The 24,906-nt window shown below is 44.0% G+C and overlaps 1 protein-coding gene across 2 annotated transcripts in view; it reads right to left on the minus strand.

The window, feature by feature from the left end:
* LOC121530673 (secreted frizzled-related protein 1) overlaps positions 1-14,851 on the minus strand; it is a 29,302-nt gene extending 14,451 nt beyond the window's left edge. Inside the window, exons 1-2 of one of the 2 annotated variants that reach the window (XM_041835812.2) lie at positions 14,066-14,850; positions 8,554-8,634 (exon numbers count right to left, since the gene is read on the minus strand). In XM_041835812.2, the coding sequence (XP_041691746.1) occupies positions 8,554-8,634; positions 14,066-14,591 (607 nt within the window). In that variant the 5' untranslated portion in view covers positions 14,592-14,850. Of the gene's footprint in view, positions 1-8,553; positions 8,635-14,065 lie in introns of both variants that reach the window. The other variant, XM_041835813.2, reaches the window with a different exon arrangement.
* Positions 14,852-24,906: the final 10,055 nt, after the last annotated feature.

Below are 24,906 nucleotides of genomic sequence, written 5' to 3' on the forward strand. Positions count from 1 at the left end.
AGGAAATGTCCATAGAGCTCAGAGACAGGATTGTGTCGATGCACAGATCTGGGGAAGGGTACCGAAACATTTCTGCAGCATTGAAGGTCCCCAAGAACACAGTGGCCTGCATCATTCTTAAAAATGGAAGAAGTTTGTAACCAGCAAGACTCTTCCTAGAGCTGGCCGCCCGGCCAAACTGAGCAATCAGGGGAGAAGGGCCTTTGTCAAGGAGGTGACCAAGAACCCAATGGTCACTCTGACAGAGCTCTAGAGTTCCTCTGTGGAGATGGGAGAACCTTCCAGAAGGACAACCATCTCTGCAGCACTCCACCAATCAGGCCTTTATAGTAGAGTGGTCAGACGGAAGCCACTCCTCAGTAAAAGGCACATGACAGCCCGCTTGGAGTTTGCCAAAAGGTACCTAAAGGACTCTCAGACCATGAGAAACAAGATTCTTTGGTCTGATGAAACCAAGATTGAACTCTGGAGGAAACCTGGCACCATCCCTACGGTGAAGCATGGTTGTGGCAGCATCATGCGGCAGGGACTGGGAGACTAGTCAGGATCGAGGGAAAGATGAACGGAGCAAAGTACAGAGAGATCCTTGATGAAAACCTGCTCCAGAGCGCTCAGGACCTCAGACTGGGGCGAAGGTTCACCTTCCAACAGGACAACAACCATAAGCACACAGCCAAGACAACGCAGGAGTGGCTTCGGGACAAGTCTCTGAATGTCCTTGAGTGGCCCAGCCAGAGCCCGGACTTGAACCCAATGGAACATCTCTGGAGAGACTTGAAAATAGCTGTGCAGCGACACTCCCCATCCAACCTGACAGAGCTTGAGAGGATCTGCAGAGAAGAATGTGAGAAACTCCCCAAATACAGTGGGGAAAAAAGTATTTAGTCAGCCACCAATTGTGCAAGTTCTCCCACTTAAAAAGATGAGAGAGGCCTTTAATTTTCATCATAGGTACACGTCAACTATGACAGACAAAATGAGGAAAAAAAATCCAGAAAATCACATTGTAGGATTTTAAAAGAATTTATTTGCAAATTATGGTGGAAAATAAGTATTTGGTCAATAACAAAAGTTTCTCAATACTTTGTTATATACCTTTGTTGGCAATGACACAGGTCAAACGTTTTCTGTAAGTCTTCACAAGGTTTTCACACACTGTTGCTGTTATTTTGGCCCTTTCCTCCATGCAGATCTCCTCTAGAGCAGTGATGTTTTGGGGCTGTCGCTGGGCAACACGGACTTTCAACTCCCTCCAAAGATTTTCTATGGGGTTGAGATCTGGAGACTGGCTAGCCCACTCCAGGACCTTGAAATGCTTCTTACGAAGCCACTCCTTCGTTGCCCGGGCGGTGTGTTTGGGATCATTGTCATGCTGAAAGACCCAGCCACGTTTCATCTTCAATGCCCTTGCTGATGGAAGGAGGTTTTCACTCAAAATATCACAATACATGGCCCCATTCATTCTTTCCTTTACACGGATCAGTCGTCCTGGTCCCTTTGCAGAAAAACAGCCCCAAAGCATGATGTTTCCACCCCCATGCTTCACAGTAGGTATGGTGTTCTTTGGATGCAACTCAGCATTCTTTGTCCTCCAAACACGACGAGTTGAGTTTTTACCAAAAAAGTTCTATTTTGGTTTCATCTGACCATATGACATTCTCCCAATCCTTTTTTGGATCATCCAAATGCACTCTAGCAAACTTCAGATGGGCCTGGACATGTACTGGCTTAAGCAGGGGGACACGTCTGGCACTGCAGGATTTGAGTCCCTGGCGGCGTAGTGTGTTACTGATGGTAGGCTTTGTTACTTTGGTCCCAGCTCTCTGCAGGTCATTCACTAGGTCCCCCGTGTGGTTCTGGGATTTTTGCTCACCGTTCTTGTGATCATTTTGACCCCACGGGGTGAGATCTTGCGTGGAGCCCCAGATCGAGGGAGATTATCAGTGGTCTTCCATTTCCTAATAATTGCTCCCACAGTTGATTTCTTCAAACCAAGCTGCTTACCTATTGCAGATTCAGTCTTCCCAGCCTGGTGCAGGTCTACAATTTTGTTTCTGGTGTCCTTTGACAGCTCTTTGGTCTTGGCCATAGTGGAGTTTGGAGTGTGACTGTTTGAGGTTGTGGACAGGTGTATTTTATACTGATAACAAGTTCAAACAGGTGCCATTAATACAGGTAACGAGTGGAGGACAGAGGAGCCTCTTAAAGAAGAAGTTACAGGTCTGTGAGAGCCAGAAATCTTGCTTGTTTGTAGGTGACCAAATACTTATTTTTCCCACTGTACAGGTGTGCCAAGCTTGTAGCGTCATACACAAGAAGACTCGAGGCTGTAATCGCTGCCAAAGGTGCTTCAACAAAGTACTGAGTAAAGAGTCAGAATACTTCTGTAAATGTGATATCCGTTTTTTATTTTTTATAAGTTTGCAAAATATTCTAAAAACCTGTTTTTGCTTTGTCATTATGTGTTATTGTGTGTAGATTGATGAAGAAAAAAACAATTTAATACATTTTAGAATAAGGCTGGAAAAAGTCAAGGGGTCTGAATACCTCCCGAATGCACTGTAAAATCAAATAAAAAGAAACAGATTAATCAGGATCTCTGAGGGACCAGGGACTGGGAAGGTTTTAACTAGCTAGAGTGTTATCTTCCTCATGGTTGATCATGGTCACCAACACGTAACGTTGGTTAACTGAACTGTGGATTCTGTTGTTTGTCTTTGCATCTTCATTCTTCAATTGGAGCTGAAAATGCAGTTCAGTTGCTCAAACAAACTGCGGTCACTACTCAGGTCTCTGCTAAATGGCATCTATTATAGTACATACACTATGGTCACACAGACCTTCAAGAACCATCCACTTCTACTTTAAAAAAAATACTAATTATATTCCTCCATGACTTTTTTAAACACATTTATTCTTCCTCTGCCAGATTGTCCTGTATCCAACCACAAAGCATAAAACAACTCTTGCCTCTTGTCTCAAAATATTCCAACTTCATCAAGATAAACTCGCCTGAGAATGTCAAAATGTGATTGTGAGATTGGAAGGAGGCAATTATTCATGACTTCAAACAATGGCACACAATATTAATAAGCCTCTCTTTCACACTTAACTTTCATGTTAAATGAGAACAGACCTTTCGCAATGAGATGTTTCCAGGAACTGAGTGTTTCAGTAAGCAAAAATGCTCATTCTGTGCCAGCGGAGGCATATTTCTGACATGATTAGTCCACGCAGATAAATAAAACGGACTTCGATGTAAGTCACAGATTCCTCCAGCTTGCTGCCCTGACTGAGGTAACCTATCAACTACAGTCTGAAGTTAGGCCTGGTATAGGTACATTTTGACTAAGGTTATGCTGTTGTCTCTACAGTTATACTGTACATGTAAATATATGGGCATATACAAGTACCCTTTATGTGAATAGTAGTGATAAAAAGTGATACATTCAGCATCCAGCACTATATTTAATAGTGAAAGTATAGAGTAGTGCACTTAACTTATTAATCTACGTCTATTATAAGCTATCCCTCCCTCTGACCCATTTTGGTCTGACTAAAAGTGCCTTGATGAAAGCGTAATAATAGATTAGCTCACAAGTCACAACTGACATGACCAGATGCTTCATTGAGGTCAAAACAGATCAAATCATGTCATAATTGCTTCCACATTTTACTCACATCTCTTGCCTCTGACAAAATGAATGACAGATCTTTCACGCCATATACAGTGGGGGAAAAAAGTATTTAGTCAGCCACCAATTGTGCAAGTTCTCCCACTTAAAAAGACGAGAGAGGCCTGTAATTTTCATCATAGGTAAACGTCAACTATGACAGACAAAATGAGAGAAAACCCCCCAGAAAATCACATTGTAGGATTTTAAAAGAATTTATTTGCAAATTATGGTGGAAAATAAGTATTTGGTCAATAACAAAAGTTTCTCAATACTTTGTTATATACCCTTTGTTGGCAATGACACAGGTTAAACGTTTTCTGTAAGTCTTCACAAGGTTTTCACACACTGTTGCTGGTATTTTGGCCCATTCCTCCATGCAGATCTCCTCTAGAGCAGTGATGTTTTGGGGCTGTCGCTGGGCAACACGGACTTTCAACTCCCTCCAAAGATTTTCTATGGGGTTGAGATCTGGAGACTGGCTAGGCCACTCCAGGACCTTGAAATGCTTCTTACGAAGCCACTCCTTCGTTGCCCGGGCGGTGTGTTTGGGATCATTGTCATGCTGAAAGACCCAGCCACGTTTCATCTTCAATGTCCTTGCTGATGGAAGGAGGTTTTCACTCAAAATGTCACGATACATGGCCCCATTCATTATTTCCTTTACACGGATCAGTCGTCCTGGTCCCTTTGCAGAAAAACAGCCCCAAAGCATGATGTTTCCACCCCCATGCTTCACAGTAGGTATGGTGTTCTTTGGATGCAACTCGGCATTCTTTGTTCTCCAAACACGACGAGTTGAGTTTTTACCAAAAAGTTATATTTTGGTTTCATCTGACCATATGACATTCTCCCAATCCTCTTCTGGATCATCCAAATGCACTCTAGCAAACTTCAGACGGGTCTGGACATGTATTGGCTTAAGCAGGGGGACACGTCTGGCACTGCAGGATTTGAGTCCCTGGCGGCGTAGTGTGTTACTGATGGTAGGCTTTGTTACTTTGGTCCCAGCTCTCTGCAGGTCATTCACTAGGTCCCCCCGTGTGGTTCTGGGATTTTTGCTCACCGTTCTTGTGATCATTTTGACCCCACGGGGTGAGATCTTGCGTGGAGCCCCAGATCGAGGGAGATTATCAGTGGTCTTGTATGTCTTCCATTTCCTAATAATTGCTCCCACAGTTGATTTCTTCAAACCAAGCTGCTTACCTATTGCAGATTCAGTCTTCCCAGCCTGGTGCAGGTCTACAATTTTGTTTCTGGTGTCCTTTGACAGCTCTTTGGTCTTGGCCATAGTGGAGTTTGGAGTGTGACTGTTTGAGGTTGTGGACAGGTGTATTTTATACTGATAACAAGTTCAAACAGGTGCCATTAATACAGGTAACGAGTGGAGGACAGAGGAGCCTCTTAAAGAAGAAGTTACAGGTCTGTGAGAGCCAGAAATCTTGCTTGTTTGTAGGTGACCAAATACTTATTTTCCACCATAATTTTAAAAAATAAAATCATTAAAAATCCTACAATGTGATTTTCTGGAATTTTTTTCTCTCAATTTGTCTGTCATAGTTGACGTGTACCTATGATGAAAATTACAGGCCTCTCTCATCTTTTTAAGTGGGAGAACTTGCACAATTGGTGGCTGACTAAATACTTTTTCCCCCCACTGTAATAGTGGTTTTCGAGTCAAGCCCCAGTTTTAGGGCAAAATAAGGGCGGCTCATGCCAGTTCAGAGGAATATCACGTCAGACAAATTAAAATAATAAAATCTGCACAATGTTAACGCTTTAAAAAAAACATGACCTCGTTTTTGTCCCTCCAGAAGTGTAATCAAGCTAAAAGCATAGGTTACTGCTTCAGTTATTGATTAACCTGTGGCAGCCATCTTAGAAGCCTGCATTCTCATTTCTTTAGTCAATTAGAACATCTCTAGGGAGCATAAACATTGCTTGTTTACATGTTGCCCAACCGGTAGAGCAAAGCAAAACAAAGCAAAGCAAACTAACCACAATAGCCCATGGCATTGCCACACTGTAAGCAGCGCCTGCCTATGTCCCAAATGGCACCCTATTCCCTACATAACAGAGCCCTTTGGGCCATGATCAAAAGTAGTGCACTTTATAGGGAATAGGGAGCCATTTGGGACATGAGCCCTGTTTTTTCTCATGGTTGTTGGGACTCTCCCTTTGTGGGCCACTCCTGCTGTGATTGGGTCTAATGGTTGCAATAACAGTCTCATTTAACCGCCATTGTCAGCGGCCATGCTCAGCCTGCCTGGATAAGCTCAGACATCAAGCGTTAAAGAGATTATGACAAGGAATCAAAATAACATCTGTCTTAATCATAGATGAAATAGACCAATAATGTGCTACTCTTGCTTGGCAAACCAGGGATGGTTTCTGAGGACAGAAAAGTGAGGCCCATCATTACAGTGTAACAATGGGACACTTCATTTAAAATACATAACTTTGTGTATTAGCTTTCCCTGAGAACCACTCTGAAAGAAAACGTGTTTTTAATGCACAAAGTCTGTCTTCCCAAGGTCTGCTGCTTGGAATTGATTTGGAAACCACCAAAAACTTGGGAGGCGAGCTTCAAGCAATAAAAAATAAGGCACAGCATCCTGTAAACTTATGCACATTCTCACTGCATACAATCACTGTCTCAAGGTGGGTTGAATTTACAGTGTCCCTGCATGCAAGAAACTATCAATGCATTTTAATTGCATAGAAAAACAAAACATTCCAACAGCTGTTGCTACTCTGCATTGACGCCCTGTGGATAGGATGGCATAAAGACATGCCCATACATGTGACATCAGACAGTCTGTGATATGGACCAATAGGAATTAAGCTTTAAAGTACAACCCTCCTGACACCTCCAGAAGGCCAGACAGCAAAACAAACATCCCGATTTACAGCTTTAAATACCTGCTAAATGAAGACTTTAGGGCCCCAATTCATTAGTTACAGAATATTAGCCTTTAAAAGGGTAATACAAACTGTGACATGGATTCACAGAGGTTAAAAACTCCCCAGCTCTGTTTTTCTTTCCAGTTGATATGTAAAGCTGTGAGAATTAAGCATAATTTGTATGGGCAAGAAAACAAGGTCAACTCTACTTTCTCAAGAGAATCTTTCTCAAGATCGTTCACATCAGTTTACTTGGTGGTCAGCTGGCGTGTCAATCCGTTACGTCTGAAGGAATGATCCCCAGAAGTTTACAAATTGTCAATCTTTTCAATTTCATATTCTCAGACAGAACAATTACCCTGAGCATTGTCAGAGAGTAGCCTCTGTGAAATGTTGGACAAAGCCACATCAATTCTCTGATAATGAAAGTTGGTTTAAAATAATAATGTCCCATCCATCCAACAAGCATGAAATTGTGCAAATCTTCTGGAAAACGAAACCCTTCTTTGCGGAAAATCTGCTTGTACCTTTGACACGTAAAGCATGTTTATGGTCATACATCACTATGCTATAGGGCAGTAGAAGAAAGTAAGTTGGTTCTTTCTTCACCTTGTAAATCTACAGTCAGCTGGAACTAAATCCATGAGCCTCTATGAGATTTATTGTCAAACTGATCCCTTTTTCATTTTTTCATTTCATTTTAGTCATTTAGCAGACGCTCTTATCCAGAGCGACTTACAGTTAGTGAGTGCATACATTATTTGTTTATTTTTTATTTTTTTCATACTGCCCCCCCGTGGGAATCGAACCCACAACCCTGGCGTTGCAAACGCCATGCTCTACCAACTGAGCTACATCCCTGCCGGCCATTCCCTCCCCTACCCTGGACGATGCTGGGCCAATTGTGCGCCGCCCCATGGGTCTCCCGGTCGCGGCCGGCTACGACAGAGCCTGGATTCGAACCAGGATCTCTAGTGGCACAGCTAGCACTGCGATGCAGTGACTTAGACCTCTCTTTGGGTCTCTTTTCTGTTTGTCTTACTGTTTATCTACATTAACTTGCTTTTCTTTTCAGAGTCCTTTTGTTTCCAATAGACTGATTAACCCCACTAAAGACCTCCCTTTTAATATCATACAAAGAGATGACTGTGCAGTGCAATGGGCCATCATCTATAGCTGGGATAAAGCACCAAGCTCATTACTGTAACCAGAATGGCAAGAGTCGGGAATGCATGTAAGTAAGAAAACCTAATTTATTTACACCTTTATTTAACTAGGCAAGTCAGTTAAGATCAAATTCGTGGTCCTCTGTAGCTCAACTGGTAGAGCACGGCGCTTGTAACGCCAAGGTAGTGGGTTCGATCCCCGGGACCACCCATACACAAAAATGTATGCACGCATGACTGTAAGTCGCTTTGGATAAAAGCGTCTGCTAAATGGCATATTATTATTATTATTATTATTATTATTATTTACAATGACGGCCTACACCGGCCAAACCCGGACGACGCTGGGCCAATTGTGCGCTGCCCTATGGGACTCCCAATCACGGCCGGTTAGGATACAGCCTGGAATCGAACCAGGGAGTCTGTAGTGACACCTCAAGCACTGAGATGCAGTGCCTTAGACCGCTGCGCCACTCGGGAGCCCTAATGGCAAGAGTGTCACTTTAACTTCTCTAAGCTTGTTTATGTAAATATCTTACTATGTACTTTGTAGACCTAAGGTGGGTGGGAGGAAGGGATCATTAGGTGGTCTGTCTGGGGCATATATTCCAGTGCTGTAAGGATAAACATACTGCTGTAGCTTACTGTATGTGGTTCCACGTGTATAGGCTACTATCCTGTGGTGTTGGCAAACATGATCCACAGGTATGGTAGCCCATAGGAAAACATGTCTTGACAAAACGTGTGTGCGTGTGTGTATGTGTGTCTTCGGTATGTAAATGGTAGTGTTAGGGTTAGGAGATGCTTACCAAACTCGCTGGCACACATGTGCTCTAGAATTATGTCTGTTTTCATTTCGTTGTCACATGGAGGACATATGGGGGAATAACCTGTGAAAGGGAGGGAGGAGAGACAGTCTATTTAGAGGGTAAGAGATGTAGCACTGACACAATAATCCACCAGGTAACATAGCTCTGAAAAAATTGAACAAGAGTGAAAGGATAAGCAGGAAATCTGGTATCCTCCAACCAGGATTTCTATCATATCTAGGAATTTGGGAAAGTTACCTGGATTTTGCAATCCTAAACAAGTAGATGTATTTTTCTCTCCCTGAAATCACCATTCAAACAGCTGTCAGGCAATACAACTGAACCTCCAACAGACCCTAGCATTGTTCACACCTCTACTTACTTCAACATTAGCTCATTTCCCATGGTATTAACACTGTTTTACCAACTATCTATCTGCCTGTGCTTCACATCACTCTTGCAGACAAAATCTTATGTAAACACCTATGTGAAGATGACAGCCGACATTTTGGTCAGAGATGCTGAGTACACTCGGTCGTCAGTTGCTTTGGTGTGTTTCGTTTTTTTAAAGTATCTATTCGAACTTGGGTGAAGCTTGTTCTCGTTTGACAGTAAAACCCTTATTGATCAAACGGTCAATGATCTGACTGACCGGACCTCAGTTTGGAATGTCCTGGGCCTTTATAGCAGGCTATAATTATGGCCTCCAGTAAACAAAGTTTCTTGTTATCTGCTAGATTTACAAAATGACAGTGGATATCAGCAGTCAAACACTATAGTCGAACTAAGCATCATTCCACTGTAAATGGGGTGATTGGTTTTGATCTCTTTGGGTCTCTGGGCTAACTTGACACAATCACAATCAATCTGTCCTGCAGGCATGCTGTCTTTGCTGTACGTTTATCTGAATGCACACACTCACACACACTAGGGCCGTCACAATTACCATATAACCGTGTAACTGACGGTTATGGATGAAGACCGCCGTCATGAAAATAAATTAACCGGCATCAATCCTTTTTTTCTTTTTTTGGAACAACAGCTGACTGAAGACTGGTATTGTGGTTTGCAATGATTTACATGGTAATGTGGAATGTTCATTCAAATTATGTTAACTGATGTGGCTCATGCAATGGAATGTATTTTTTGTAATGTCAGTTGAGTTTAATCAACAAATCACAGCACATACTGTATTCATGGGTACACTTCCTGCTTTTACTTCCTGCTTTGCTCCTATGGGTACACTCGCAATGGCCGCCAGTCCACCCATTATGCCATCACTGACTTGAATGTGGACGCCCCTTTATATTAATTATATTTCTATGGCAGCACATGCAGGGGAGAGGAGAAAATGTACGTGTGCTATTCTAACGGTTATTACGGAGACTGCGGTCATTTGGCTGGCCAATTACCATCATCCAAAATTCCATGACTGTCACAGCTCTAACGCACATGCACGCACACATGCAGATACACACACATACACATTCACTGCTACTTGAGACTTTTAAGGAAGATTAGGCCTTATTAATCACTGTCAGAACAGATTCCCAAACTATGCACTGACTGTGCAGACGGAGAGATGACTGACTGAAGCTGGAAACTCTTCCACTCAGAGTTCCATATTTATTTTCAATTACAGGAGCCAAGTTCCATTTGAACGTTTTTGAATGTTTTGAAATTATGATTTAAAACAATGAAGGCTCTTTAAATAACTTTATCAAAATACATGACCCACTGGGCAAAAACTGGTTGAATCAATGTTGTTTCCACATCATTTCAACCCAAAATATAAATGTTGAATAAACATGGAAAACTAATTGGATTTGCAAAAAGTTGTCAACGTAAGGGCTTGCGTTCCAAATGGCACCTTATTCCCTATGTAGTGCACTACTTTTGACTAGAGCCCTATGGGCCCTATGGACCCTGGTCAAAAGTAGTGCACTCTATAGGGAATACGGTGCCATTTGTGGCACACCTTGTTGATCTCTGTGTGGTCCCAAAGCTCCAAGAGGAGACTTTTCTCAGGCTGCTGGGCTCCTGCCCAAACAGCACCATGTTGACTCCACACACACCACCATGCTGCCCCCCCCCTCGACCCAACACGTCCCAGTTACAGAGGGACTACCTCAGATATACAGTAAGTGCCATGTAACTGCAGCACCATGGAGTGAGAAAGACCTCTTCATCGGTGCTGGACTGTTAAGTCACCAGTCACCATATCAATTTGCTGTAAGACAGAGTCATTTATGTTCAGAAAGGAGCAAAATGTTTTAACACTAAGCTAACACTGTTGTGCAGGACACGTTATACAATGTAGATCAAAACGTAAGGAGGTTGATGATGGAAAGTCCCTTTTAATTTATGAGCAAATCTGGATGAGGTGGTTGTACTTCCTCTTCTCTGGGACCTGTCTAGTTAAAGAGCAGAGCAGCCTTTCCAACTTGCTCCAAGATACATTCTACTAGTTCCTGCAAAGGGACACTGGCATGGCGATAACATACTACAACCCATGGCAGGAACAAGAATTTTAGACAAAACTTTGATTGTGAAAGGCCTTCTGCACCATTGATTTCTGTTGAATTTTTTATTTTGTTTACAAAACATGTCTAAATCATTGTTACCACCAAGCTGTTGGTAGTTCAAGTCCTTTTGACCATAACTCAGTCCAAAAACTGAGTCTGCATCCCAAATAGCACCCTTTTCCCTTTATAGTGTACTACTTTTGATCAGAGCCCTAGACAGACAGGCAGCAAGGGCCTGAGGTCTTTTGGAGTTCACTGTAGTCTTGAAACACAGTTTATTACATCAGTAGAATTGACATGGCCTGGGTATTTTTTTTTATCTCTCATCGTTGTCCCTCTGGTATTCACTCTTACATATACCACTGTATCTGCTATTCAAATTAAGCTATAGTGCAATTCCAACGTTAACCTCTACGGGATCGGTGTCCCTATACTGGATGGTTGAGCTAACATGAGCTAATGTGATTAGCATGACTGTTGTAAGTAACAGCAAACTTTCCAGGACATAGACATGTCTTATATGGACAGAAAGCTTACATTCGTGTTAGTCTAACTGCACTGTCCAATTTACAGTAGCTATTACAGTGAAAAAAATACCATGCTATTGTTTGAGGAGAGTGCACAACAACAAAAATCTTATCACGGCAACTGGTATGATACATTCACCTCTGAAGGTAAATAATGTACTTACATTGAGTAATCTTGCTCTGATTTGTCATCCTAAGGGTCCCAGAGATAAAATGTAGCATGGTTTTGTTTGATAAAATCAATTTTTATATTCAAATGAAGGAACTGGGTTCTACAGTTTGAACCCCTGCTGTCTCTGGCTCCACACCCACCCCGCCCGGCCATCTAGATGTGTGAAAGTTAGTGTATAAGCTAATGATCTATCATGTATGACATTCCTGGGAGTGTGTAAACTTACATTACCAGACTTGATACAAAATAGTCCAGTATTGCAATGCTTCACTGGATCAATCTGAAACTTTGCACACACACTGCTGCCATCTAGTGGCCAGAATCTAAATTGCGTCTAAACTGCAATATTATATTGTGGCCTTGCGTTTCAAAGATGATGGAACAAAATAATAAATAGAAAATGCATGTTTTTTTGTTTGTATTATCTTTTACCAGATCTAATGTGTTATATATGCCTACATTAATTTAACATTTCCACAACCTTCAAAGTGTTTCCTTTCAAATGGCATCAATAATATGCATATCCTTGCTTCAGGTTCTGAGCTACAGGCAGTTAGATTTGGGTGTCATTTTAGGCGAAAATTGAAAAAAAGGGTCCGATCCTTAAGAGGTTTTAACAAAGTGATGCTGAGACTCAGATTCTTCACTTTAAAATGTGTGTCAAACAAAAACCAATGACTGCAAAGTTAAACAATCCATACAACTCTATGCACAAGGACTACTTTAATAATTTCCACTGAATATTTAACAAAAACACATTTACTTGAAGAACAGTGCAGATTCTTGGTAACAGAATGACGGCACAAACAGCACAAACCGTCATTCTGTTACCAAGCTTTGCATCTGCACTGTTCTTCACCAGAAGCGGGCGGGCAGAGCAAGCAGAGCGAGGCGGTTGGAAAGGTCGGGACAGGCAGAGCAGTGACTTTATGCTAGAAGGATAGTCCATATCTCCAATCATCTTTGATTATAGCAATGTTGTGTTTCCATAAATGGATCAATTGGTCTAATTTAGCATGTATGGTAAAGCCGCAACCCTTAGATACCTCTTCAAATTCGAATGAGCAAAGAAAAAAGTTAATAATGACATACTGTTTATTGTTTTGTGTGACTACTGTGCAAAAATAGAGACAAGTTCTAATTGAGCGAGACGTCAAAGCGGACAACCCGCCCGCCGGCCTGCCCGGCTTCGGTTGGGTCATTATAATTCAAAACAGTGCATTCTAGAATAAATGACACACTCCCCTTTGGTGAGTTTAGGCCATAAATTAGTTTTTGTAAAATGTTCTGTGGAAATTGTTAAAAGTAGTCCCTAGGTTTGTTTAACTTTGCAATCATTGTTTTTTGTTTAACATACATTATAAAGTGAAACATTGAAGTCTCAGCATCACTCTATTACAGTGGAATTGCCCTGTGCGACTTTTGGGGGGTTCTAAATGAAGAGGTCAGTTGTTGAGAGCTCAATATAAAATGGTCATTAATAAATCTATTAGTTCTGTGGCTGGACTGGCTCACAGTATTCAACAAACACCTTGAAATAAATTGCTACCATCTGTTAAAGGACTATTACAATATTACAATATCACTTCTTTGTCAATAGCGAGCAACTTAACATTTGCTCGAAAGAGAGGTTCTCTCTTGGTAAAGACAGAGAAGCCTAGTTATTGCTCTGAACTAACGCTCTTATATTCTTTGAGATAATCTGATCTAGAAATAATCTAAGCAGTCATGGGGAAAATGACCCCAAAAGGTTGCAAATGAGCATGAGGTTTGAGATCAACAAACAGACTTTAACCCCTGAAACAACATTCTGCTGCCTGTAGAACTGCATGGGTGTTGATTCTCACACTATATCAAAGCAGTGACTGAGTGTTATCTCAGTCAAGTACCGCAGCTCTGTATAGCCTGCCCTATAGCATAATGTGTTGAGCCTGCACTATCGCATAATATGTTGGTGTTCACAATAGTTTTTGTATTCCACAATTATTCCAGATGATCATGTTTTATCCACAAAATGCATTAAAATGTTTATCAAATAGAAAATAAATCATAATAAAAACTGCTTCCAAGTGAAGAATGTAATGTCAATTGAACAATACAGCTTACAAACTCCTAGCCAACGCCTCAGTTATTTAAGCATTATGTCAAGCAATAGCTCAGTTTCAGTTCTGGTACCAGGCTGAGAGATCTTATAAATCACATATATATATATACATATATGACAGGCATGATGCCTGCTGGTAGGTAGGTAGGTAGGTAGCTAGGTATGTAGGTAGGTATAGCCTTACCTGTGGGCATGGTAGCTTCAGTGGCGTTGGGTGCAGTCATGGCAATGCACACGTCATCCTGGGGAAACTTGTCACAGGTGAGCATCTCAGGCCAGGGGAAGCCGAAGGACTCCATGATAGGGGTGCAGCCGTCCCGTACAGCCTCACACAGCCAGCGGCAGGGGTATATGGGACGCTCCAGGCACACTGGGGCAAACAGGGAGCAGAGGAACACCTGGGTACCCGGGTGGCAGCTCTTATGTACCAGGGGCACCCAGCTGCCCGCCTGCTGCTTCACCTCAGCCATAGTCTCATGCTCCAGTAGGTTAGGCAGCAGCATCTGGTTGTAGCCCACATTGTGGCACAGCCTCAGGTCCTCTGGGATATCCACACACTGAGGAGGCTTGCCATAGCTGCGGCCACCATTGTACAAGTCCGATTTCCAGCTTAGGTATTCATACTCAGAGGCTCTGCTCATAGATACCACTGCCATGGTCAAAGCCAGAGGGATGATTCTCCAACGGCACAAAGGTTCAATGGACCTCATTGTTCACAACAGAGGAGAGTCTACAGGATAAAAGTAAAATGCAGCTCACAATGGAGCTTTCAGTATAGAATAGAACAGACCTGCTACAAGAGAAAAAGAAAATGGAGAAAAGCTCCAAGAGTCCAGTGGATAAATGTTCTCTGAATAGAAAGTTTCAGGTTTCAGTATAACTCCACTCCTGCCTCCTCTTGTTGCACCCCCGCTGTTCTGTTCCGTTCTGCTGCGACTGACTCAAACAACCGCCTGTAAAGATAACTGCCTGGAGTATAGCAGCTTGGAAACAAGAGGAAATTGTGAAGTGTGCTTCGGCCAATCCGAAAGAGTCTGCGCCTTTTGGCACTCACATGTCAATCAAATTGCTCAATTACCCACTGCGTAAAACACGGCTCAACTTTCCCTACCCCCTTCATTAGCCTTTCTCTTCCTTTGTCAAAACAAACACCTTGCCTTGAAACCAAACTGAAAAATAATTTAATGGTTGGTCAAACGGACGCGCGCAATCAATTGACAGCCATTACGCACAGTAGCCTACATTTTTTAATGATTTTGAAAAGTTATTTGGAGAATTATATTTGACAACAAACAGTAATTAGTTACAACGTCAATATGCAGACATACAGTATGCTGAAGAAATATAAGGAACTAGGTGAAAAACTTTCAAACGTTTTAAGTAAAAGTTTGAACTATGTTAAATATATCTGAAAACAAAATGAGTTCAGACCAATAGTGTTGAATAATGATTTAATACTACATAACGTCACACATTCTAAATGTAAATGAACTGTCATTTTGTCCTGACGTTTATGAGCAGACAATACTGTTCAATTAAATATACATTGTTATTTCAGTCTAGGCTTAGATGTAATTTGATTTTGTTAAAGTAAATGTGTCCATCTGCATGTCACTCCACTTCTTAACAGCTTTCCCAGGTTTGATAGGACTAAGACTAGACATGTGAAATCTACCAATTTAAATGTGCATTAATTAATTGTCTTGTTAATGATGAAACCCAATTAAACACTCCACATTAGAAAACAAAGCAGCAATTCACACAATTTCCCCCTGACAAAGGTGGTCCCTGTAGCCTAAACATTAAATAGCCTAGATTTGTCCTTTGAGCAGAAATACTGTGAGCTTTAAAATAAAATAAAAATGCAACTAGATTTGACATCACAGAGGCCATGGTCTTCATTGCCACATTATAGGCTACATTATAAAAGAAGAGGAGTGATGTTTTATGCTATACTATTTTAAATCATGTAATTTTTTTGCCATGTGAGCAACATATTATCTAGATAGCCTACTCCATGTAGCCTGTCACTCCGTTAGGCTGAATGGTTTGTAATTGGAATTGAATTACAACTATATCCACATGTGGTTACTTTAGGTCACATGTACTGTGGCGGGTGATTTGGACGGAGTCAGGCGCAGGAGAGTAAATCACAGAATAAATAGTTTATTCGGTAAGACAGCGGTACGCAGCAATGCGTAAAACACTCCAGTGCGGTAATACGGGGCACTGGAGAAAACAAGGCACATGGGTGAATATCCCGGAGATACAAAATACAATAGAGCTCCACGGAGCTATAGTAACCTCCACAATAAACAATCACACACAAAGACAATGGGGGCAGAGGGAATACTTATACAGGTACTGATGAGGGGATATGAACCAGGTGTGTGTAATAAACAAGACAAAACAAATGGAATGATGAGATGAGGAGCGGCAGTGGCAAGAAGGCCGGTAACGATGAACGCCGAAGGAGAGGAGGCAGCTTCGGAGGAAGTCATGACAGTACCCCGCCCTTTACACGCAGCTCCAGCAGCATGCCGACACCGGCCTCGGGGACGGCCAGGAGGACGCAGAGCAGGGCGAGCCGGATGGCGACGGTGGAAATCCCACAACAGGGAGGGATCGAGGACATCCTTCACTGGGACCCAGCACCGCTCCTCCGGACCGTACCCCTCCTACTCCACGAGGTACTGAAGGCCCCCCACCCGACGCCTCAAATCCAGGATGGAACGGACGGAGTACGCTGGGGCCCCCTCGATGTCCAGAGGGGCGGAGGGACCTCCCGCACCTCAGACTCCTGGAGCAGACCAGCCACCACTGGCCTGAGGAGAGACACGTGAAACGAGGAGTTAAACGGTAATCAGGAGGGAGTAGTACGTACGTAACCTCGTTTACTCTCCTCAGGACTTTGAACGGCCCCACAAACCACGGGCTCAGCTTCCGGTAGGGCAGGCGGAGGGGCAGATTCCGGGTTGAGAGCCAGACCCGATCACCCGGTACAAAGACTGGGGCCTCACTGCTGTGGCGGTCAGCGTTGGCCTTCTGGCAATGCAAAGTGCACTGGAGGTGGACGTGGGCAGCCGAAACCAGTCATCCACCGCAGGAGCTTTGGTCTGGCTCTGATGCCACGGTGCCAGGACCGGCTGATAACCTAAAACACATTGAAATGGAGATAGATTAGTGGAGGAGTGGCAGAGAGAGTTCTGGACATATTCGGCCCATGGCAAGAACACCGACCACTCACCTGGCCGGTCCTGGCAGTAGGACCGCAGGAACCTACCCACATCCTGATTCACCCGTTCCACCTGCCCATTAGACTCGGGGTGAAACCCAGAGGTCAGGCTGACCGAGACCCCCAGATGTTCCATGAACGCCTTCCAGACCCTGGATGTTAACTGGGGACCCCGGTCAGACACTATTTCCTCTGGCACCCTGTAGTGCCGGATGACGTGAGTAAACAGGGCTTCCGCAGTTTGCAGGACCGTGGGGAGACCGGGCAGAGGAAGGAGGTGGCAGGCTTTAGAAAAGCGGTCCACAACAAGGCAGCACGCTGTACGGCCGATACCTGGATGACCAGAGGATGGGGACGTGTGTGCCCAATAGATAAGACGATCATGGACAAGAGACGACACGTAACGCAGCCCAGCTGGACACTGAGGTGGAGATGGCTCTGTGCGTAATGTCAGCTCTATGTCCGCGTCCACTGCCCACACCACCGGTGCCACAATGCAGGAGGCTGGGAGTATGGGGTTGTTGTCAATGGGCCTCTCCTCTGTGTCGTACAGCCGTGACAGCGCGTCTTCCTTCACGTTCTTAGTACCTGGTATGTATGACAACGTGAAATCAAACCGGGTAAAGAACAAGGCCCACCTGGCCTGGCGAGGGTTCAGCCTCCTCGCTGCCCAGATGTACTCCAGGTTACGGTGGTCAGTCCAGACGAGGAAAGGGTGTTTCGCCCCCTCGAGCCAGTGCCTCCACGCGGTCAGGGCTCTGACAACAGCCAACAGCTCCCGATCACCAACGTCGTAGTTCTGCTCTGCCGGGCTGAGCTTCTTAGAGAAGAAGGCACAGGGGCGGAGCTTGGGTGGCGTGCCCGAGCGTTGGGATAGGACAGCACCTCGGATGCATCCACCGCCACTACGAACGGTAATGATGGATCAGGATGGGCCAGTACCGGGGCTGAGGTGAACAGAGCCCTCAGGTTACTGAAAGCCCTGTCAGCCTCAGTAGACCAGCGGAGCCGGGACGGCCCACCCTTCAACAGAGAGGTGATGGGAGCTGCGACCTTTCCAAAGCCCCGGATAAATTCTCAGATAGTAATTGGCAAAGCCAATAAAGCGCTGCACCTCCTTTATTGTGGTTGGAGTCGGCCAATTACGCATGGCTGAAATGCGGTCTCCCTCCATCTCCACACCTGAGGAAGGAGACGGACTGTTGGAAGAACAGACACTTTTCTCCCTTGGCATAAAGGTCATGTTCCAACAGTCGGCCCAGCACTCTGCGAACCAGGGACACATGCTCGGCGCGCATAGCGGAATACACCAGAATGTTATCGATGTAGACCACCACACCGCGACCAACCATGTCCCGAAACACCTCGTTCCAAAGGACTGGAAGACTGATGGAGCATTCATCAACCCGTACGGCATCACCAGGTATTCATAATGCCCCGTGGTTGTGCTGAATGCTGTCTTCCACTCATCCCCTTCCCGGACACGCACCAGGTTGTACGCACTCAGGAGATCTAATTTTGTGAAGAAGCGCGCCCCATGCATTGATTCAATAACAGAGGAGATGAGGGGTAGAGGGTAACTATAGCGAATGGTAGTTTGATTAAGTGACCGGTAATCAATGCAAGGGGGTGCAGACCTCCGTCTTTCTTCTTCATAAAAAAGAAACTTGAGGAGGCGGGTGAAGTGGAGGGACGTATGAACCCCTGGCGCAGGGACTCGGAGACGTATGTCTCCATAGCCTCTGTTTCAGCCTGCGACAGGGGATAGACATGACTCCTGGGAGGCACAGCATCTAACCGGAGGTTTATCGCGCAATCCCCTGCCCGATGTGGTGGTAAGTTGGTTGCCTGCATTTTGGAAAACACGTGCGCCTAGTTGAGGTATTCGGGGGGAATGCGCACGGTGGAGGGTAGTGTCTGACTTTCCACCGTGGTTGCACCAACGGAAACAGCTAGACACCTACCCTGACACTCTCGCGACCACCCCGTGAGAACCCTCTGCGGCCATGAAAAGGTGGGGTCATGTAGTGTGAGCCAGGGAAGACCCAACACAACAGGGAAATCAGGGGACTCAATAATAAAAAAAGGTGATTTGTTCCCTATGGGTCTTCTGAATAATCATCGTGACTGGTGCTGTAACCTGCCTAACATAGCCTGACCCTAATGGTCGATTGTCAAGTGCTTTGATGGGCAATGGAATGGTTAGGGGAAACCAATGTGATACATAGACTATTAGCTAAAGACCTGTCCATGAAGTTCCCAGCTGCGCCTGAATCAACCAGCGCCTTACACTGGGGAACTACCGCGTAATCAGGGAAGGTGACGGGTATGGTGAAGTGCGCAGCAGAGGGCTCTGAATGAGTGTGGGTTTGCGCTACCTGGGGTGACGCGAGAGTGCCCTGCCTGCCGCCTCCAGACCCAGAAGAACTCTGACGACAGCGTTTAGCAGAGTGTCCTCTCTTGACACAAGAGTGACACTGGAGCTGTCGTCCTTTGTTCTCCCGGATCGCTGCACCACCCAGCTCCATCGGAACGTAATCCGGGTTGAAGGAGGGTGAAACAGGCAGGCCCCTTCCAGGACGTCCTCTTGAAGCCAGCAGGTTGTCCAACCGGATGGCCATGTCCACCAGCTGGTTGAAAGTCAACGTGGTATCCCAACAGGCTAGCTCCCTTCGGACGTCCTCTCGCAGGCTGCACCGGAAGCGGTCGATGAGGGCCTGCTCGTACCACCCGGACTCAGCCACTAGAGTTCTAAACTCCAGTGCAAAGTCCTGTGCGGTCCTCGTCCCCTGCCTCAGATGGACCAGCTGCTCGCCCGCCTCACTTCCTTCAGGAGGGTGATCGAAGACTGCCCGGAAGAGGCGAGCTAACTCCCCTTAGTTGTCCAACACGTCTCCTCCTTCACTCCAGACCGCGTTGGCCCACTCCAGGGCTTTCCCAGAGAGGCAGGAGACGAGGGCGGACACCCTCTCCCGCTCCGATGGAGCCGGCTGATGGTAGAAAAATAGAGCTCCAGCTGCTGGAGGAATCCCTGGCAGCGGGAAGCTGTCCCGTCATACTCCCTCGGTCGGGATAGGTGAATCCCTCTGGGTGCTGGGGTGTGGGTGGCTGGATCCGGTCGCTCAGCTGGTCCCGAAGGGTCGGGTCCTCTCCTCTCTAGGCATTGGACGACCTGGAGATCCCGATCCATCGCTTCACCCAAGCTGGCTAGCATGTTGGAATGCTCCCGGACCCGCTCAACGACTCCAGGCATATTCCCGTCTCCTGCTGACTCCATGCTGTTGGGTGTGTGATTCTGTGGCGGGTGATTTGGATGGAGTCAGGCGCAGGAGGGTAAATCACAGAATAAATAGTTTATTCGGTAAGACAGCGGTACACAGCAATGCGTAAAACACTCCAGTGCGGTAATACGGCGCACTGGAGAAAACAAGGCACATGGGTGAATATCCCGGAGATACAAAAAAATATATATATTCCCTCTGCCACCGAGCTATAGTAACCTCCACAATAAACAATCACACACAAAGACAATGGGGGCAGAGGGAATACTTATACTGGTACTGATGAGGGGATATTAACCAGGTGTGTGTAATAAACAAGACAAAAAAAATGGAATGATGAGATGAGGAGCGGCAGTGGCTAGAAGGCCAGTGACGACGAACGCCGAAGCCTGCCCGAACAAGGAGAGGAGTCAGCTTCGGAGGAAGTCGTGACATGTACTTCTTCCACCTGTTAAGTTTTCCATTCATAATACAATTCCAATCTCCAGGATCATCATAGAACTGCCAATGCCATTGCCATAGGATTTCATATGATAGGAAGGTTTACCAAAGTATTTTAGAGATAGTTAATTTCCAATAAACTGGGATGTATTAAGTGTTATGCTGACACTATGTCTGTCTAGCAGTGCTGCTACATAGGCAGCTTAATGAGGCGAAGGCAGCTTAATGAGGTGAAGGCACCTAACTACAGTTTGCACACAGTAGGGGTTGCTAAAACAAACTCCAAGTATTTAAGACTGGGGTGGAGGTGAGGGGAGTTTTTTAAACGTATTTTCAGACCTGGCTTCACTCAGATGAATGAGAAAACTGAACTCCTTGGCTGCAATCCCAAATGGCATCCTATTCCCTACAAATAGTGCACTACTTTTGACCAGGGCCCATAAATCTCTGGTCAAAAGAAGTGCACTATGTAGGAAATAGGGTGCCATTTGGGATGCCTACACTGTCTGTCAGGAGTGATAGCAAATACTAAACATGCAAAAATGACTATACAGTAGACCAATATGTCAGCTTGCTGAATGTCAGAGTTTGGAAATTTTCTAAAGATACCATGTTGAGACTAAACATACATACATCAAATTGAAGTACATACAGGTTTGTAGCTCTACTGTGGTATATGTGAATGTATCATGTGTGACATGGTTGGCTTTATATATATATTTTATTAATTTATTATAGAATTAGACAATACATCTGTGAAGTGGCTTGCAAGGTGTATGAGAAAACAATTCTTATGGCACACCACAACAGTAATTTACTATGTAAATATGCTGGTATTAACAGAAAAGACAATTATATTAAATATACTATAGGCCTAGTTCTCCAGTGGAAGTCATTGTTATCAAATCTATGTAGTTCTGTCCTTGAGCTGTTCTTGTCTATTAATGTTCTTTATTATGTCATATTTCATGTTTTGCGTGGACCCCAGGAAGAGTAGCTGCTGCTTTTGCAACAGCTAATGGGGATCCTAATAAAATACTAATACCAAACACATTGCTAAGCTAGATAGATATGGACTGATTCATGTTCATGTTGTATGAACTTCAAAACCAGGAGCACTTAGATTGGGGTTGCGTATGTTTTAACAATAGAGAGACTAAATGAGTTTTTCATTATATCTTTAACAACAATTCATCTCAATTCAACAGTGTTTAAATACATAATCTCACAGTACATGTACATGTATCCCCATGAAAGGGCATTTGGTAGAGCAGAGCGAACATATATGCTGCTAAACATCTGTCATTAGTGACTGTTAGCTAAACACCAGATCTTCTCCCGGCCATAACATCTTAGTAGGTATGACAAGGTGTATGTACACTGAACAAAAATATAAACGCAACATTTAAAGTGTTGGTCCCATGTTTTATGAGCTGAAATAAAAGATCCCCGAAATGTTTCATATGCACAAAAATATTATTTCTCATGTCCTACTTTGGGCTCCCGAGTGGCGCAGCGGTCTAAGGTACTGCATTTCAATGCTTGAGGCGTCACTATAGACCCCCTGGTTAGATTCCAGGCTGTATCACAACCGGCCGTGATTGGGAGTCCCATAGGGCGGCGAACAATTGGCCCAGCGTCGTCCGGGTTTGGCTGGTGTAGGCCGTCATTGTAAATAAGAATTTGTTGTTAACTGACTTGCTTAGTTAAATAAAAGAGAGTCAAGTGCTTTGACAGTTGTTGTGGGCGTAGAGTCTGAGATAGTTAAGCTAATGTTACTGCATAATACCTGCATTGTGGGTGATTGATTTATCATAAGTGGGAGAACAACCTCTCGATAAGACTCTTTGCATGACATTAGAATGAACAAAGCTTAACAGCTGATGGTAGGATCCTTATCAAATGATGCGTATCTTCTCGCTAAGAGAACAAAGCAATTTATTCTTACCGCAAACATGATTGGCACATGCTGTCAATAGGAAGCTGGCCAATTGTGAAAGGTCAATTAGGGGGTAAAATGCAGATTGGATCCCTATCTTTACAATGATAAGCTTGTTCCCGCCCCCTTTCCCAGCTTCATTGGATGAGGAAGAAAGATAAATAGAACCTTTAGCTTGGTAGAAGTGAATGGAACTGATACAGATCACAATCCTATCAAAATATGGATTGCAGACAAACTGTTGTCATTTTTGTTAAATGTCTGTTTGTGCAGCAATAGAGGAATACTGAAAACCCCACAAATTGCCATTGTATTTCCATTCTGCTGCTACTTAAAGGGTTGTGATCTCCAAATCAAAACAAATGTTTCTCTTGTACCTTGAGGGAATTTCGCAAGACAGTAAGGTAGCATGGCAGCGCGGTCTGTGATGGCTTGTCTGGATGCACTGCCCTGTCCATGACTAATTTGAGACTTTTTGATTCGATAAAAAAAGGCTGCTCCAGTTACTCAAGGTTACAGAAGCTTCTGTGCTCCTGAAGATTGGGGCCAAAATACCTCTCACATAACTCCTGGATTACTGCTCAGCAGGGGAGAGCACACTGCTTATCTGGCCCACATTGTGTAGAGAGTGCCTGGCCACAAGATACAGTATCAGGGCTATCCCAGCTAGCACATTTGGTTCCTTGGAAGTTGTGGGAACGTACGTTTTTGGTTTCCCATTGGTTCTGGGAACGAAGCCATATGTTTCCTGACAGGTAAAACGTAACCTTTCTTTTACATTCTGAGAACGGAAGTGAACATTTAGCGTGTTCTGGGAACTGAATGTTTTTAGTTGCAGGGAGGATCTGAGAACGTTTTACTATGGTTCCCTGAAAGTTTACCTGGGAGGTCTTATTAATGTTCTGAGAACGCAATGTAAAGGTTATTTGGAGGTTTTTTAATAACTTCCTTAAAACGTTTACTGAGTATTTCAATAGGACTAGCATAGGTTAACTGTTTTGAATTCCAAGCTCAGATAGGACACACAGAAATTAATTTGCTTACGCATCATGCAAACACCTTTTTTGTTGTGGCACATCGTCAGTGAGATTAAAATGTATGATCTTCTGTGCTTTATCCATGGAATTAGTCCACTGCGCCACCAGGATGGATCTAGCATGCCATGTTTTTTTAACTCATACAAAACTGTTCATTTTAGTCTATTCAAACAGACCCCATTTCAAAGGAAACAACCACTCATTAAGATCAGGTGTGGCCAATTAGTGGGCATGGCCAATACACCTGACCACACTTAACAAGATAGAGGATAGAGAGAGTATTTGTGGTGATGTGATTTGAAGGAGTCAGGTGCAGGAGGGTAAATCACAGAATAACAGGTTTATTCCGTTGACACAGCGGTACGAAGCAATGTGTCAAACACTCCAGTGCGGAAAATACAGCGCACTGGAAACAACAAGGCACACGGGTGAATATCCCAGCGATACAAAATACAAGAGCTCCACCGAGCTAAACTAACCTCCACAATAAACAATCACACACAAAGACAAGAGGGTAGAGGGAACACTTATACAAATACTGATGAGGGGAATTGAAACCAGGTAGGTGTAATAAACAAGACAAAACAAATGGAATGATGAGATGAAGAGCGGCAGTGGCTAGAAGCCCGGGTGATGACGAACGCCGAAGCCTGCCTGAACAAGGAGAGGAGGCAGCTTTGGAGGAAGTCGTGACAATATTGTTGAAGCTGAGAACGGAATGTATATGTTTTTAAATAACATTCTTATAATGCTCTTTGAACATTACTAATGTTTTCTTGTGGTTTTTATGGAAAGTTTTCTTAATGTTCTGAGAACATGACTTATAGAACCATGTGGAAACCTGCAGAAAATGTTATGCTGAAGTATTGAAATTCCCACAAAATGTTGTTTCTTAATGTTCTCTGAACATTCTGAGAACATGACTTTAAATAGAACCATGAAGAAACCTGTAGGAAATATTATGCTGAAGTACTGAAATTCCCACAGAAGAATGTTGTTTATTAACGTTCTTGGAACAATTTGAGAACATTACTTTAAATAGAGCCATGAGGAAACCTGTAGGAAATGTAATGCTGAAGTACTTACATTCCC

Source organism: Coregonus clupeaformis, chromosome 18 (assembly GCF_020615455.1).
Source record: "Coregonus clupeaformis isolate EN_2021a chromosome 18, ASM2061545v1, whole genome shotgun sequence".
In the NCBI taxonomy this organism is placed as follows: Eukaryota; Metazoa; Chordata; class Actinopteri; order Salmoniformes; family Salmonidae; genus Coregonus; species Coregonus clupeaformis.